General features: G+C 43.9%; 1 protein-coding gene across 3 annotated transcripts in view; it reads right to left on the bottom strand.

Annotated features, from left to right (window-relative positions):
- Cc2d2a (coiled-coil and C2 domain containing 2A) overlaps nt 1–15,609 on the bottom strand; it is a 77,480-nt gene that overhangs the window by 25,523 nt on the left and 36,348 nt on the right. For all 3 annotated transcript variants that reach the window (XM_057772424.1, XM_057772426.1, XM_057772425.1), the window contains exons 16-25: nt 13,718–13,858; nt 12,529–12,685; nt 11,805–12,046; nt 9,910–10,087; nt 9,262–9,418; nt 6,496–6,643; nt 5,475–5,613; nt 3,289–3,492; nt 1,431–1,523; nt 197–288 (exon numbers count right to left, since the gene is read on the bottom strand). In XM_057772424.1, the coding sequence (XP_057628407.1) occupies nt 197–288; nt 1,431–1,523; nt 3,289–3,492; nt 5,475–5,613; nt 6,496–6,643; nt 9,262–9,418; nt 9,910–10,087; nt 11,805–12,046; nt 12,529–12,685; nt 13,718–13,858 (1,551 nt within the window). The remainder of the gene's footprint in view (nt 1–196; nt 289–1,430; nt 1,524–3,288; nt 3,493–5,474; nt 5,614–6,495; nt 6,644–9,261; nt 9,419–9,909; nt 10,088–11,804; nt 12,047–12,528; nt 12,686–13,717; nt 13,859–15,609) is intronic.

The following is a 15,609-nucleotide window of genomic DNA, read 5'->3' as shown; positions in this document are numbered from 1 at the left end:
GCAGATTTGGCAGTAGAGAAAATGGGATGGCCTCTGCTGGAAAATGATGGATGCTTTGCCCCGATATAAATCCCTCAACTAACATTGTCATTACTGTGTAGTGGCAATATGACAAAACCTTACATACATTTCCCGTGTAATGGAATAAGATAAAACATAGCCAGCTATAGTAGTAGCTTTGTTTGATTATTTTTACCTGATATTGGGGACTTCTTCTTCTACTACCAAATCAGTAAGAAGGAAATGGTGTTTTGCAGTTAGGAAGCGGTTTACCACTGATTCTCTAACCTGGGAAAAGACATCAGCATTACTTAAGGTGGTCGCGTTGGGTGAACATCACTGGCTCCCCTCCTTTGAGTGATTCAATGTCACACAGTCCCCTCCTCACACCCCATCACCATCAGCTTTCTAGTGCTGCAAACTCTCCAGCTTCCCCCCATCAGACTGGAAGGGCACAGGGGAGAAACTGGCTTTTGTTTGCTTTCATTTTGTTCACTGTTACATTTTTAGGAGACTGAAAAGGTTCGAAATGTAAGGTAGCAATATTTTGTCAAAAGAATACAGTAACAATAAATAGAAAAAGAATATAGCATCAGTCTTGAAGCATGTACAATTGAGAACAGATTCTTTTGGCTCTCCCCTATTCAGAATGGCTCACCTAAAGTTCCGGTGGTATAGCACATGCTACTTATACAGAATAATTCACATTCTAATTTAAATAAGGGACCTCTTAATTGCCATCAGTTGATCATTATTTTTTGTACATGAATCATAGAGTAGATTATCTAGATAGGAATAATGCATTGTAGTTATGGCATTCTATATAAATAATTTTTAAAAGATGGTTAAAAGGAAAAAAAGGGAAAGGATAAGCAAAAGGCTGTTTTAACTAATTTTAGTTTTCTAGTGTTAAGGGCAGTTCAGCTGTGAATTAAAAACTCTTGCTTTTCTTACACTGCATATCATAACTCAGTGCAATAAAGATGTAATGAGGAAAAATAGGACTTGGAAATAGACTTCCGCCAAACAGTGGTGGCGCACGCCTTTAATCCCAGCTTTTGGGAGGCAGAAGCAGGTGGATCTCTGTGAGTTCAAGGTCATGCTGGCTATGGAGTGAGTTCCAGGACAGGCTCCAAAGCTACAGAGAAACCCTGTGTCAGTAGAAACACAAGCAAACAAACAAAAACCAACAAAACCAACAAACAAAAGAAATGGAGTCCCTTGTAATCGTGTCCCGTTTATGACAGCAGTATATATCCAAAGGTAAACGTAGTTGTCTATCAGTTACTTATGTGTGTGAGCAAACAAGCTAGGAGAGACTACGTGGCTTGCGTAAGATGCCACAAGCATTTATAAAAGCAGAAACACCCTCATCTTAAAATCCTGGCTTTCCCCCCCTGTGAAGATGGTTTTAATTGCTTTTTTCTTACCTGCTGAAGGTACTTGGCTACTGTGGCCCTGTGGGCGTCCAGGTGGTCCTTGGTTTCAATCACATTTCTGTCTCGTAACCGTTTCTCATAGTCCTAAAGTTAAAAGGACATCATAATGTCATGACTTTTAAAATGTTCTCTAATATTTTTTCTCAGGGTCGGGGAACTATTTATCACATGTGGCTTAGGTCATAAATCATGGTTCTAAATGTCCCTTCCACCCTCCTCCTGGCCTTGGTGCAGAGCCAGTACGCTGGATTCCAAGTCGGTTGGTTGGAGTGCCCATACACTATTAAGTTAAAATGTTCACACAGGAAAGAGAGGACTCTGCGGAAGAAGCAGAGGAAGTTGTTATAACTGAGGTGCTATTAAGCTGACCACATAACTTGGTCAAGCCCTACTCACGTTTTGACACAGCAATGTCAAGTGAAACAGTTATGAAAATAGTGAAAAACTTTTATGAAAACCATACTGTAGTCACATGACACCTAGCTAAAGATGACTTGGGTCAACTATTTGGATGATAGCAATAGATTCTTTCAGTTTCCATCTGCTCAGACTGATTCTTTTAACTACGGATAAAACAGTGTGGTACCGCTGGGGACTTCCACATTCTACTTCGTATGCAGTTCTCCATGATAGCTGAATGCCCAGCAGTGCCTTTTAACCTAGATTCAGTGACATCTTCAAAAGTTTTGAGCCTGGGAGAGGAGGGCATCTCTGTCTCTATTGAGATGATACTGGTGATCATGTGGTCAACTGGAGAAGCCTATCTACAAATGAGAAGGAAGCCACTATACCGGAAGCGCAGACAGGACGGACAAGGCCCTTGCATCTGGGAGGACTTGAGGCACAGATACATTCCACATAATTTTATTTTTAATCTTAAAAATTATTTTTTAGATTTTTAAATTTCATATGTATAACTATTTTGTTTGTATGTATGTGCATATATGCACCGTGTGTGCTTAGTGTTCATGTAGTTCAGAAGAAGGTATCAGATCCCTTGAAACCGGATTTATGGATGTTGAGTGCTGGGACTTGAACTTGACCTATCTCTCTCCATCCATTCTTACACTTTTAGGAAATTTCATTATCTAATTAACTGCAGTCTGTGACTGAAGAAGTTCAATAGTGGGTTCAGATTAATTCCAGGAAGACCAAATAACTAAAAAAATTTGGCATAAATAGTTCCTGTATGAAAAAAAATCACAGTAATTTCTAGAACCTCTCCACTGACCTCTCACACAGATTTGTCTGCCTCCTGCTGGCCTGCTTGATCAACACATTCCATTCTCCATGGTTCCTCAAGGGCCATTGGGTCCCTCCTGTCTCTGCTCTGCCAAGCCTTTGATTCTCTCCTGCCCTGAGATGCAGTTCCTGGTCGCACGCTTCCTTCTTGCCCTAGATATTCAAATCCTCCCCTTCTTGTTCTCCCACGCTTTGCCACTGTGTTCTAGAGTGTGCTTACCATGGACTTACCCTACCCAGATGGAGCTGGATCCTTGACTAAGGCAGGCATAATCAGCAATATCAGCTCAGAGATTATTTTTCAACCTTACAGTTCTAATTCTGCTACAGTAGAGAAACCAGCATTGCTGGGAACAGTGACAAGGTGCATATTTTGTAGCATGCTCAAAACCACAGCAGAGAGTTCATTAACCTCTTTGGTCAATTGCCCTTTTTTTTCTTTTTTGCTTTTTGAGATAGGGTTTCTTTGTGTAGCCCTGACTACTGGAACTCACTTTGTAGACCAGGTTGACCTCGAACTCACAGACATCCGCCTGCCTGTACCTCCCAAGTGCTGGGATTACAGGCATGCACCACCACTGCCCTGCTTCTCTGAACAATTTCTTACCTGGAATACCTTTTCCATAATTTCTCGGTCATATACTGGGATTTGTTTATAATTCCGGAATTCTGGCACCTCTTGGCTTCTAAGACGGAGAAGCCGGAACCGTTTGGATCTATTTAATTCCTCCTCCGAGGTGAAGTTGAATTCCTGCTGCAGCTGTTCTAGTCGGAAGAAGCTAGGGACATAGGATTCTCCACTGGTAGCAACCTACAAGAGCAAGAAAGTGCATAGTTCCAGTTAGTGGGCAGATGCTTTCCAAAGGAACTGGCCCTGACTCAACTCCGGGAGTGCCAATCAGTTTGTGATCAACAGAATTGAAAGATAAGTTACATTAAAACAGTGGTAGCAAGCAGGTGCTACTCCATATACTTTAGTGGATTTTATTTTTTTTAATCATCATAAATCATTTTTCCAAAAGAATAGAAATTAATTTCACTTTGGGTATCTGTTATGAAAACCCACAAAGTGAAAAGGGAGAGCTTCATGCCAGGTTGCAGTGTTTTGACCAGGTGCCTACTGTGAAAAAGACTACTTGATGTGTATACGATGTGTGTTACTTTTAAATCCCTGTACGCAGTTGTGTAGCTCAAGGCTCCTGTCAGCTGGCTTCATTCACCCCCTGCCCCAGATCATCGTAGTCTTCTGTCTGAACAGCATCTCATGCCCTTGGTTATTGAGTCTGAGCCAGAGATGGGCATGGGTCAGCCAACTTCTAGAGCCTAGCAAGGACAGCTCCTGGACACCACGGAGAAGCTGACAGAGTGGCTCCATTCCCTTCAGGCACTGCTAGCCTCTAGCTTGGTGCTTTACCAGCTGTGACCTCCTGCTAGGAAGAACATGGAAATGAGCAGGAACTTTCTGGGTTCATAGGATGGCAAAGGGGACCTGGATAGTATGCTAGGGAAACTCTTGTTCGGGCGATGGTGGCGCACGCCTTAATCCCAGCACTCGGGAAGCAGAGGCAGGCAGATCTCTGTGAGTTCGAGTCAACCTGGTCTACAAGAGCTAGTTCCAGGACAGGAACCAAAAAGCTATGGAGAAACCCTGTCTCGAAAAATCCAAAAAAAAAAAAAAAAAAAAAAAAAAAAAAAAAAAAGGAAAAGAAAAGAAAGAAACAGAAAAAAAAAAGGATGTGATGGATAAATATATCTATTGGTGATTTTCAGATAGTAGGTAAGACATGACGTAAAAACGCTCTGTGAGCTATGCCGCACTGGAGGTGACCTGGGCTCTTCTTTCTGATATGAATTCTCTGTACTAAGCAGCATCATGTTGGAAGGAACCGTTGTAAAGAACAAAGACTGAGGGGCTGGAGAAATGGCTCAGAGGTTAAGAGCATTGCCTGCTCTTCCAAAGGTCCTGAGTTCAATTCCCAGCAACCACATGATGGCTCACAACCATCTGTAAGGGGGTCTGGTGCCCTCTGCTGGCCTGCAGGCATACACACAGACAAAATATTGCATACAAAATAAATAAATAAATATAAAAAAAAAAGAACAAAGACTGAATAATATGGTTTGTCTTGAAACTTGGATGAAAATGAAAGTTTCGGAACAATTGTAATTATCCATCTAATAAGCCATGACAATGAGTGTTGTGTTTTATGGTCACCTTGTGAGACACCACTTGTTCACAGTTGTTTTGAGACAGTTAAACCCCCTGTATCTGATCTGAGGAAAGATGAGTTGGGTGTGCTCAGGGTCACATGGCTATAGACAGATTTCCTAAACTACCCCATCAGTACTAAAGCATTAGAAGACGAGTATGCACTCTGGGATCTGGTTATTATCTGTGTGACTGTGAGTAAGCAGCTCTGAGTCTAAAGTCAGTTTTCTCTCTGTGTAGTGGAGAAATAGAAGCTTTCTTTGGGGCCGTCTCAGAGGCTGCAGAAACAGTAACAAAATAAGCTAATTCTATCTATTGTATGTGGATTGTGTGCCCATCTAAGAGTTGATGCACATCAGCTTGTATCCTCCCCATCCACCATGAGGGCCACACAAGGTTTAGAACATTGATGCTCAACTGTGTCTCACAGCCAGGGAAGGGGCAATGCTGAAATTTAAACCTGTAATCAACGGCTCTTGCATTCTTAAACAGCTTTCCAGACAACTGTTGAAGAAAATGCATGCCAGGAGCAAGGAGGGTATTTCAGAATTAAGAAGTGGTTTATGCATCTCTGACCATGTTACCGAGATCAGCTGCATCAGAGGGGCATTGTTGGGGTCATTGGGGTCAAGCTTGGACTCTGCTGCCCACTTGGCCAACTTCTTCATGTCTGTCAGTCCTGATGTGCCAATGGACGAGATGGCATCTGCCCTCTTCAAAGCACTGGAAAAACAGCAAAAAACATAAATAAGAGAAACAGTCGGGAGCTTGACTTGAGCAGAGGTAGCACTGCTCACAGAAGCCAGTACCTTCTACCAGAGGAAGCCTACTATAGAGACGCTGGCCACTTCTTCTCTTGATTATTAAATATGTTGTAAAGCAATAAAGAAGTAGGAATAGAAGGATTGCCAGTGTGACCCAATACCACATTTACCCATGCAGTGAAGTGCTCCTCATTTCCCATCCTGGCCCCTGTAGTTCAGGGAACCCTGACTGCCTCACCTCCCAGGCCACTTGGACAGCAGCTTTGGACACAGAACACAAAGGAGACTCAAGCTCAGCATGGCTGAGTTGGGGATTGATCACGCTTGCCTTGCCCATTCCCCACTTTACTTCAGGAGGGGCCGAAGCATTAGCTTAGGGCTGTCCTCAGCACTAAATTCCAGTGTCAAGATCAGAAAATGCCTAGCTGCAGGGCACAGCCAGGTCTCCATCAGAAGTGTTCTTGACTTGGCACAGAGATGCGTTTACTTGTGGCAGGTTGGTATGGAGATCTGCTGGGCATGAAGGGGACAAAGCAAACTTCATTCTGATTTTTCATATGTTTAAGTCATTTGAAAAAGCGTCTTCTCTATGATGGAGGTATATTATTTTGCTCGTGTGTGTGTGTGTGTGTGTGTGTGTGTGCTGTACCTGACACCAATGGCCATCCTGTATATGTCAGGTGATTTGTATTCTAAGTTTTCTCTTAAGAAAGCATGTAAAAGTACCATGAAAATACAGGCTGCTGGAAATAAAAGGAATGAGCATGACATCTCAAGATCCCCACTCCATGTTATGATAACCATGCTGACACTGGCCACCAGTTCATTCTAGCCATGTTACCTTCGGAATCCAATGTTCTGCTGCGACAGTGGAGGAATCAGAGGAATCCCATTTTCTCCAGTGGCCCATGCCACACTGTGGGACACTTTCCCTGAGGTCATGAGAGTCAGCTGATTGCTGCCGTCAGCTTCGAAGGAGAAGGGCACTCCTGAGGGAAGACCGAGGTCCACAGGGCGCTGTTTAGAAGGGAGGTAGTAACGAACTATAGAAATGATCCCTGAAAGTATAGTCTTGTGTGGGCCTGTCGAGAAGGCTGATGGTAGAGAGATGGAACTTGGGCTGGGGTGGTAGAATCGAGTGCATGATCCGAGGCCGCATCACTAGGCCTTTTCAGGTGAAGCTACACAGATCAAGCTCTCTCTAACAGCTGAGAGTAGAATCTCCACGGTGTGCTAGCCTGAAGATTATGGGTATACAGTATCCTGGTTCTGCCATTTCACGGCTGTGAGAACTCTGAAAAATTACTTAACTTCTGAACTGTAGCTCTTTTACGTATAAGGGAAATAACAGCATTCTTCTAGGAAGTATTTCAAAAGCAGGCATTTGTTCATTTATTTAAGACATTTACATGAGTTCCTATTTTGTTTCAGGCTGAATTTGGCAGTGAAAAAACAAATTTAAAGAAATCAAAAGAAATGAGCTTGTGTTAGCTTTTTTTTTTTTTTTTTTTTTTTTTTTTTTTTTTTTTTTTTTTTAGATGAGCCCTGTTCTTGTGATGCTTATGTCTGAGTGTGTATAATGGAGTGATGTTTATGTCTGAGTGTGTATAACAGAGCTAGTAAATGAGACAAATGGTTAGCATGCTGGTGAACAGTATGCACCAGGGAAGAACATACTAGATAGATATGAAATGTGTGCTGTAAGGGGCAGAGGTGTGGACTTTTTCAAGTTGTGGCCAAGGAAGCCTGATTAGAAACACTTTCTGTGGACTGGAGAATGACTCAGTGGTTAAGAGCACTGGCTGTTCCTCAAGAGGTCTTGAGTTCAATTCCCAGCAACAATAATGGTGACTCACAGCCATCCACAATAAGATCTGATGCCCTCTTCTGGCATGTAGGTGTACATGCAAGAGCACTCATACATAAAAAATAAAATAATTATTTTTTTAAAAAAGGGAACACTTTCTGGCCAGGCATATAGGGCAGGTTGGATCACTAAGTTCCAGGTCAAACTGATCTACACAGCAAGTTCCAGGCCTATGTAGAGACCATGTCTCAAACAAACCAACAAAGAAATATTTTCTGTATAATGCCTCTGAGGAAAGAAAGGGAGGCCTTAGAGACTTCTGGAGACTTGGCAAGCCACAGGCAAATGAAGAGTTACACTGCGATGACTCCCACAGTTGGGAATTAATGATAAAAATCTGTCTATCTAGTTATGTTTAACTAGAGGAAAGAAAGTTTGTAAGCACCATGGCGTCTTCATCTGGAATTTCCTTACTACTGTTAACATAAACCAGTAGCACTGTCCCCCTGTGCCCCCCTCATCTTCACACGTTAGAGGTACCACTGGGTGCATGCATGAATAAGGAAGGTGGCGTTCAGACAGTATACACGGCTCCCAAAGTCATGTAGCTTGCCACTACCCCACCTGTAACTAAGTCTCCAAATATTTAGAATTTGAGCCTTAAAGAATTCTCAAGCTGAAATTTCGGATATGAAGTAAAGATTTTAAAGTCACCAGACAAATGAGAGAAGGAGCCACCATGAATGAGGAGTAGCAGAATTAGGTCAGTAAGCCTGGAGATCGGTATTAGATCAGAGAGAATATTTTGGGGGAAAAAAAATGGGTAGAGGAAAATTGGCTCTGGCTGTCCTGAAATTTGCTATGTAGACCAGGCCGACCAAGAATTCTCAAAGATCTGTCTGCCTCAGACTCCTGAGCAGTGGGATTAAAGGCGTGTGCTAAAATACTAAACACATTTAGAACTTTTAGTATGTTTACATAAAGTAAATGGGAAAGAGTAAATAAGTGAAAAAGAAATGATTGAGAGTTCAGTGAAAGGAAGAAGCATCCAGAACTGGCCAGGATGATCATATAATAAACAGTTTCTAGGGCTGGGAATACAGCAGGTGGCAGGTAAAGCAGCAATGAATTTCAGTGGGTAGCTGCAGTCCCAGTGAGCTGCTGGCTTTGGAGGACTCCAGCACAGAAAGATCATCACGTAGGTTAAAAAGAGGAGGAGAAACATGCCAGAAGGAGCCAGAAGGTCCATCATACATCTTATTAGAACTTAGGATTGAGAACACTAAGGGATAATCTCCACATGATTAATGTTAGTATCTTTTATAGCCTTATACATCTGTCTAACTGTAGTTTATCTTTTCATGCACAGTGCTTCATTTTCATTTCAAATTTTTTCTTTATAAAAGATTATTACAAGTGGGATTAAGGCATCAAAGATCCTATTAAAGGTTTTTAGTCCATATTGTAAAATACTTCATAGTAGTGCAGTCATATTTTTTTTTGTAAAGAAATGATTTGTCAAGCAATCCTCTATCTTATGAACATGTGTTAAGGACTGAAAAGAACTCCCATGTGAGTCCTGGAGATTACACTCAGACCCTCAGGCTTGGCACAAAGTGCCTTTACCTGCTGAGCTGTCTTGTTGACACCCTCCCCCCCATCCCTGGCTTCTTTTGAGTATTTAATACCAATTTTATTAGTATTTGGTGATAATTGATAACTCTCTGGGAAGTGACTAAAGATACATTCAGATTTAACAATGACACCCATGAGCCACTGAGAACAGTTAGGTTTGCTCACCGCTTCCGACGCCCTCGTGGTCTAGGGTCACATGCTGGTCACTGCTGAACTCCACCTCTTCAATGGGGGCCCTTCCTGTGACAAGGGTAGTCTCAGGGATAGGCAGGAAGACTTCAGCTAGCAAGGTGGTACCACTGTGACCAACAGTTTCATAGACCTGGAACCCAGAGAAGAGACTCAGCCAGCGGCAGTGGCAATAGAGTGTCTCTCAGATATTGGTCTCCATTATTAGGGTTTGTGCTGGGCCGCCCAGCCTTCAGTGTGTCCTTATGGTACCAGGGGGACCCCCTTAAACTCCTTTTGTGACCAAGTTGTTGGACAGCCTGATTCTGAGTTCCTCCTGTTTCCTGGAATACAGCAGCGTGATAATTAAAATTATCAACATGATAAGATCTAGCATTATCTAGGAGACAGTAGCAGATGATCATATTGAAATATTTCTTCAGAAAATCAAGTACGGAGCTCTCTGGTCCCAGCGGTTACCCTACCAGCCTTTGTAGACAGCGAGGGTGGTGGTGACTTGATTTTACTGACTTTCCGAAGAGAATTGATAAGTAAGGGGCCCGTGGATGATTTAAAACCATCTTATAACTTCAGTGGCCACAAAATCCTGGGGGGGGGGGCAGGGATTATAGTTAAGAGACATACCTGAAGCATTAAGCTCTCTGGCCAGTTGAATATTTGCAAATTGAAAATCTGCCCAAAGTGAACTCGGAAATCTGCCCCTAGCGGCCGGCTAACGGTCCTGGACACCTCCTTGCTGTTGAAGACCACTTTTAAGTACACAGAGCGCCTCCTGACGTCTTCCCTTCTCGAGACCTCTGCCCTGAAAAGGGAGACCATTCACAGCTGTGGTTAGTGCTAACTTACTAAGGATCACCACACATTTGTTAAGTGGATACTGAACATGACAAGAGACACGGTGGCAACTCTGTTGGTCACGTCAGCCCCCATTTGACCCAGACAGGGACAGGTCATAAGGAACTTACTGCAATCAAATGTTGTAACAGGGAACTACTGGGGAAGCCATTGACAGGTACTGAAAAGGGCATGGCGGGGGAGAGGGGAGCCGACAAAGTCAAGTTCAATCACTGCTGAGCTACAGATTCCTCAATTTTCTTAAATGAGACTTACGTTTGCATATAAAACAAAATCTTAAGTAAACATAACTCCTTGTTCAATGGAATTAATTCAAGGCTGGAGAGATGGTTCAGTGGGCAAGAGTGTTTTCTGCTCTTCTCAGGAACCTGAGTTTGGTTAACAGCACCCAACCAAATCAAGCAGCTCATAATGCCCATCACCCCAGCTCTAGGGGAGCCCCATCCAGTACCCTCTTCTGACCCCCACAGCACCCACACTCGCGGCATACACATGTAGACACATAAACAACAAGAAAATCTTTTACTAAAGGAGTTAAACTACAAGGAACAGTCATGACTTAAGCTAATAGGTTTTACACAGAAAGTCTAGTAGCACATTTTAGCAGTTAGGCGAGGTCCCTTTCCTGACGACCTAAACTTTTCCTTAATGTTTTCACAGAGAAGGTCTTGCTTTTACAGAATCACAAAGCAGTGTGTTCTGGGCCTTGGAGAGGGCCGAAGCATGAGAGCCCTGGAGCCAGGAAGGTGGTCAGCAGACCACACCTTTCAAGTGTAGCCCCTAATTGTATGTGTTTGCAGAGATACCGCCAGAAACCACTAGACAATAGCGATTCCAGCCTATTGACAAAAGCGAAAAGTTAGAGTATGAAAGTAAAACACAGATAGAGGGTTTGGAGGTGGTAGTGTATCAATGAAATGTTATTGTGTTTAAATATGTAAAACAACATTTATTATTTTAACTGTTTTTTATTTATATTTATTTATTTTTTTGAGGCAGGGTTCTTGTGGCTGGCCTCAAACCCCCAATGCTTCCATCTCTGCTTCCCAACTCCTGAGATTTCAGGCATGAACCCTATGCCCAAGCATCTTAACTGTTTTTAAATCCCCATTTTAGAACCATTAAATACAGCCATGCACAGCAGCCAGTGCTACACCCCTCCAGAAGGTTTCCTTATCCCTAAGGGAAATGCTCTTGTCAGCATTAAATGGGGTATCAGTTTTAATGCTTTATATCCCCACAGTTCATATCCAGACATGGAGTCAAGAAGCCAAGAGACACCTCAGTGTTTGTGCTAGCGGGAGGGGGTATGGGTACAGACAGCCACTACAGAGAACAGGCATGCATGGACTTGCATCGGGGTTCTCCACACAAGTGCTCCTGAGTGATAAGTGGGGTGTAAAGGTGGGAGAACCCTAGAAAATCGCCCAAGTAGGCATACATCAGCAGTTTCACGTGGCCACACGTATGCCTATGTGTGGGGGCATGAGTCCTCTGTTCATAGGTGTTGTGTGGTCAGATTATATACATGTATAATATATGCCTTACCATGTGATGATGTGTGCGTGTGGGTACACGTGAATATGCTCCAGTGTCATCAATGGTCAGAACATGTATGTACTTGGTACATTCCAATATCATGCATGGTTAGAATATGGTCTTACCTGGGACACTGGTCATTGGGGGTCACATTCCCTGCCAGGCTCAACTCCGGAACCAGCGTGGGCTCCCCTGGCCTCCTCCTGCTGTGGGCTACTCGCTCCCGCACCTGCTCCTCTATGACAGCTGGGTCAGTGAGCTCTGGGGGGATGGGCTTCTCGACCTCCTCCTCGGGAAAGTGTTCCCCGACCTGCTCCCCCTCAGCGGGCTCTTCTGCTGTTTGCTTCTTTTTCTTCTTTTTGGCCCTCTGTTGGATAAGAAGTTACCTGGCTTCCAAACAGTCTCCAGGACTGTCCTTGAGGAGCACAGTGCTCAGAACAGGTACCTGGGCAGCCCCACCCTGGCTGTCTCCATCGGAAAGTCCCCGTGCCTCAGTTCTTCCAGCACAGAACACCTCCCACCCAAGGCTTCTGAGAGAACATCCACAGAGCCTGCAGCAGGGGCATCAACACCCTATATCCCCAGTGGCCGCATGGAAAGGACACACTTAGCATGTCCGCTACTGATATAAACAGTACTGTCAATACGGCGTCTGTGCACAGCACAGGGTTGGGACAGGCTTTTGAACAAACATGTATTAACTAGTCAGTCCTTTTGTCCCCGAGTAAGGGGATAAGAGAGAGACAGAAGAGCCAGTAGGAGACCCCCGTGAAGCCTGCTGGTATAGCCTCCCTCCTCCTGTCTCAGGACTCCCTAGGCAGCCCTACTCCAGGGTGATGTTTTACGAACCTGGGCCTTTCTCCAGGCCTTCCACTGCTGGTGCAATGCTCTGTACTCCTCCATCTTCTTTGTGTATTCTTCTGTGTGCTCTTCCAGCAGCTCACGGATCTCAGCCTGAATTTCTGCTTCATATGCGTCCTCGTCTATTTTCTGGTCAACTTTTTCCCTTGTGAATTTGCAAATTACAAATAGGTAAAGGAGTATATAAATAAGGCATCTAAGGCCATTAAAATTGATCAAATCTCACAAACAGGGTATAAATATGGCTAATTCATAAAAGGCTCACCCTTAGGAGCAACCAGGGAAACAGAAATTTTACCCACAGATGTTTGACCCTAACCTGGTGATAGGGACACTGGGGAAGGCGTTAAGCAATAACACCTCCTCTGGAACGCATTTGGAGTAGGAATGTCAAGTGGAGAAATGGTCCTCTAGGACTCAACAGTGTCCCTTCCAGGGACATTCCTGGAAACCTAGGTGCAAGCACACTAAGAGGCAAATCTGAAAGTGTATACAGTGAAGATGTGTGTGTGTGTGTGTGTGTGTGCGCACATGTGCGTGCGTGAGTGGCATGGGTACATATCTAGAAGCCAGAAACAGATAGTATCTTCCACTAATGTTCTCTGCCTTATCATTTGAGACAGCCTCTCTTCCTGAACTCGATCCTCACCAGTTGGCTAGACTGGCTGGCTAGGAACTTCTGGAATCCATCTGTGCCCCCATCCCCATTCCAAGCCTAAAATTCCAGACTCATGCAAGGATGCCCGGCTTTTGCCATGGGTGCTAGGGATCTGAGCTCAGGTCTTAATGCTTATGCTGCAAGCATTCCCTTGAATGAGCCATCTCCTCAGTTTTATAAACAAAATGATAGCTACACACTGTCAATCCCTGAAATACGCAAAACACAGAGGAGTAACTTTATACATTGGTTCTATAAAAGCGAAAGACAAGCAATATTAGAGTGTGTGTTCTTAGTGGTTATACACAGAGCCAGGCATATGATGAGCACAGAAGTCCAAACAGCTGTTACTGCTGCTGGGGAGATGCTCAGGGACTGTCAGGTCCCTGCAGTGCTCAGCCCAGGAAGCAGGTATATGGCTGCTGCTGTTTGCTGGTAGGTTTTAAACTGTGTCTATGCACTGCACACCTTTCCTGATGTATAATACAGCCCAATAAGCCGACAGCGGAGAAATCTTACTTTCTCAAGACCAGCTTCAGCGGTGTGTTTGTAAACCTCTGGAATTCTCGCAGTGACTTTATCTCTTTCCAAACCTTTATGATAGTCTTAAGTAGTGTCCGATCTTTCTCTTGTTCAGCATCACGCAGTTTTCGAGTTTGCCTATGAGATGGAATAATTGATGGGCTTGGATCAGTTGTGTTAGTTTGTGAGATGTTAATAATGCTTCACGGTTCATATTGAAGTAGACAGCTGCAAGACCCACCCCTCCCTTCTACGTGGGGCTATAACACTGCAGCCCAGCTTCCTGGTCAACATCAACTTTCTTTCTTCTTCCATGGCTCTACCGCAGTTTCTAGGTAAACGTGGGACTCTTCACTTCTCTAATTAACGCATATGACAGTTTTTTTTTCTTGCTAAGAGTTTTCAGTATTCCTAAGAAACTGTTTTGTTAGGAGCTGTGAAAGGAAGTAGAAAAAAAAGGCAATAGGGTGAGATCTGTGTTTTGGAAGCTTTCTTTAATTTATTCTCTCTAGCTGAATCCGAACTCGATAAATGAGAGCATCTTTTAAAATTATTTTCCAGACCAGGCTCTCTCCAACTGACAGCTGCCTTTGTAGTGAAGAAAGGAAGGGACTAACGGGAGTGATTGTCATGGATTAAGAATGCTGGCTCCCAGTCGTCAGCCAAGCACTGAGGTCCCTCTGTGTCCGCACAGATCACGAGTTCTGGTCAGAGATGATGCAATGCTGTTCCCTGCTTTGGGGAAATTTCAGTGCTGAAGAGAAGCAGTTTTGGCTTCAGCTGAGGAGGTGGCATTTGAAAATGCTTTCCTCTTCGAGTCAGTTATTTAACCTGTGTTTTAATTACCTAATGCATTTTAAAGCCCTCTTCACCAATGGTAACCAAATTCGGACCTCAGATTCACTCTAGTGCACCGTAAATCAGCTAGTGGGTTGGTTTAGAACAGGTGCCTTGAGCCAGTCCAGGGTACAGATACGTATAGAGATAGTAGCTCTATGCTCCTGTGCTCTGGCAATTGCAGTTTAACTTAGGAGATGGACATACACGTGCGTGATGACACGTTGGCATGACTTAGGGTCAGCCTATGAGAACATCTCGAGGAAGCCAAGGCAGCAAGCACTGCAGAAATTAGCATCTCCTGTCTGTGGGCATGCCGGGGAATGACAGTTCTACTTGGAGTGACTTGGCTGTAGACACAGTGCGAAGAAGGAAGGAAGTCTATCTGCCTAGTTGTTCAGTAGGTCACGGTGGAAAGGGGGGGCAAAGCTTGGTAGCTATTATTGGGGAGCCAAGACTCAGGGGTCTCTGATGTCCTTAGAAGACAGGAGAGTGACAGCCTGTTGGGAATTCTGACTCTGGCATCTACTAGCTGGCCTTGGACAAGCTATGTCACTTCTCCGTACTCACTGGTAAAATAGGCATGCTAACAGAAGTCACCTCGCAGGCTTGCTGCGAAGATAGGTTAACACATATGGTGTGTGGGGGCCCTAGCCTGGCCATTGTCCCACAGAAGTCTGTCATCATCAAAGGTCTGATGTTCCTTTATCCCATAATCTGCTACTTCCCTTGCCTTGTTTTTTAAAAAAACTGAAATAGCAAGTTAGTTTACTGAGTTATGTAATACCTTCAGATGGTTTTTTTTTCCTACTTCCTTTTTCAGGTCCCACAAAATAATTTCTCAGTAATACTAGAAACTTTTCTCAACAACAAAATAAATTGCCGTATGAGTTAAATAAGCCAAGAATCCCAGAAGAACATTTAATTAGAAATGGTGGCAGGGCTGTGGAGGAAGAGAGAAGTTGAGTAGGGCACCCGGTCATTAGTTTGCTGCAATCTTGCGTGGGTAAGCAGGTCTGCAGTGTGGACAGGGTCCCCAGGTCTTAGACAGC

The sequence above is a fragment of the Chionomys nivalis genome, chromosome 6, assembly GCF_950005125.1.
Source record: "Chionomys nivalis chromosome 6, mChiNiv1.1, whole genome shotgun sequence".
In the NCBI taxonomy this organism is placed as follows: Eukaryota; Metazoa; Chordata; class Mammalia; order Rodentia; family Cricetidae; genus Chionomys; species Chionomys nivalis.
This window is presented reverse-complemented; position numbering and strand designations above follow the sequence as displayed.